Source organism: Penaeus monodon, chromosome 21, assembly GCF_015228065.2.
Source record: "Penaeus monodon isolate SGIC_2016 chromosome 21, NSTDA_Pmon_1, whole genome shotgun sequence".
Taxonomy (NCBI): Eukaryota; Metazoa; Arthropoda; class Malacostraca; order Decapoda; family Penaeidae; genus Penaeus; species Penaeus monodon.
This window is the reverse complement of record NC_051406.1, coordinates 12,672,058-12,673,624: the sequence shown is the minus strand read 5'-3', so window position 1 is coordinate 12,673,624 and position 1,567 is coordinate 12,672,058. Positions and strand designations below refer to the sequence as shown.

Below are 1,567 nucleotides of genomic sequence, written 5' to 3'. Positions count from 1 at the left end.
TTCCAGCCTTGGGACAATGCTAGAAACTACAACACAGACATCATCCATGACATAAAGATGTGATTTCTGTGTAAGTTAGGTTGCAGGATCTTGCGATCTCTCTGGGGGTTGAGACTCCACTACGAGAACCTGTAGGTTTAAGCATGAGAAGTATTTTGATGCAGTTGCAGTTTAAAAGCAATTATTTATATTTAGAAGAGTGAGTGAGTTAGGAGAGAGAAAGAGAATGAATACTTATGCCTGTGATTGTTTTAATCTAAGAATATAATAATTATTGCTATAAAAGATTTTACAGTTATTAAATTGCATCCATATGATATATTTTGTGCCTTTCAGCCCGATGTGGTCCCCCAATTCACAAGCTACGTAGGAGCCCTTACATCACTCCTCCAAAAATTTGAGAAGACACTGTCAGAGAAGTACAAGTTGGTGAAGAAAACCACAGAAGAAAACATCAAAAAGAATTACTCCTCAGTGAACGTGTCTTCATCTCTTACGAGTCCAGAGGAAGGAAGAACTGTGTGTGAAAAAGTAGAGCAGAGCTATGTTAAAAGTTTAGAGCGCCTCTCATTTTCTATAGGTAATAAATTAAAATATGTTTTGTCTCTGAAGCTGTAGCATTCATTGATCTAATCAGGAATAATGAATAAGAAAATGCACTTGTTACTCTCAATTTACCAGTCGCCAAACTTTTTCAAGTGTCCTCCAGAGTGATGCGAAACTTTCAGCTGTGTCTTAAGACTGTGTTAGCCATCTAACTAAAAGTTGCTGTAAACATAAAGAAAACTTTTTGCTCATTCTGAACCTATTGAGACTGCAGATGCATGACTTCAATAGAGCAGCCAAACAACAAATGTGTTATCAATTGTTACATAATTTTTTGCTCTCCTGAAGCATAGATTGTGCAGGCTGCTGTTATGCTAAATTAATAACTCAGTTATATAATTGACTTGTATGCAGTGATATTTAAAACTAGTTGGCCAGTGCAAGAAAACAAATATACTTCTATTGACAGCATACTCAGAAATGAAATTCAACCCTGTAGCATTGTTTAACAGCCTAATTGTTGAGTTTTTATGATTAATTTGTTAGCTAGTAGGTTTTTGTCTTACTATTGTGAATTACTGTCCCATCTGTTAGTCCTCTGTTGAAAATGTTATTTAATAAGTATATTTAATGTTTTATGTCTGAATATTGACTCGCAGATTGTAATGGCCAATTCGTGTATGTAACAGACAACTAGCATAGTATTTTTCTACAAGCAGCCAGGGTATTTATTATGAGGAAGCCATTTCCACTGTTCATCAATACATACCAAGTCAGGAATAGGAAATGGCTGGCCATTTTTTGTATGAACTGATTGTCATATTTTTTAATTTGTTGAATACCATATTATACCTTGAAATATGCATCCCTATTAATGCCTTGATATTTATCTCGAAAAAGGAAATTAAACATAGCAAGATGGGAGACTCTCTTTTGTGACCTCAACAAACACAGGCACCAAACCCGCTTGCTCCAGATATCTGGCAATCAGTAAAAGGAAAAAAGCAACACTCTATGCTGA

At 35.4% G+C, this 1,567-nt stretch overlaps 1 protein-coding gene across 1 annotated transcript in view; it reads left to right on the top strand.

Moving 5' to 3' along the window:
• LOC119586240 (N-alpha-acetyltransferase 25, NatB auxiliary subunit-like) overlaps nucleotides 1–1,470 on the top strand; it is a 20,710-nt gene extending 19,240 nt beyond the window's left edge. The window contains exon 17 of the mRNA XM_037934942.1: nucleotides 337–1,470. Coding sequence (XP_037790870.1) covers nucleotides 337–618 — 282 coding nt within the window. The 3' untranslated portion in view covers nucleotides 619–1,470. The remainder of the gene's footprint in view (nucleotides 1–336) is intronic.
• The last annotated feature ends 97 nt before the right edge of the window (nucleotides 1,471–1,567 follow it).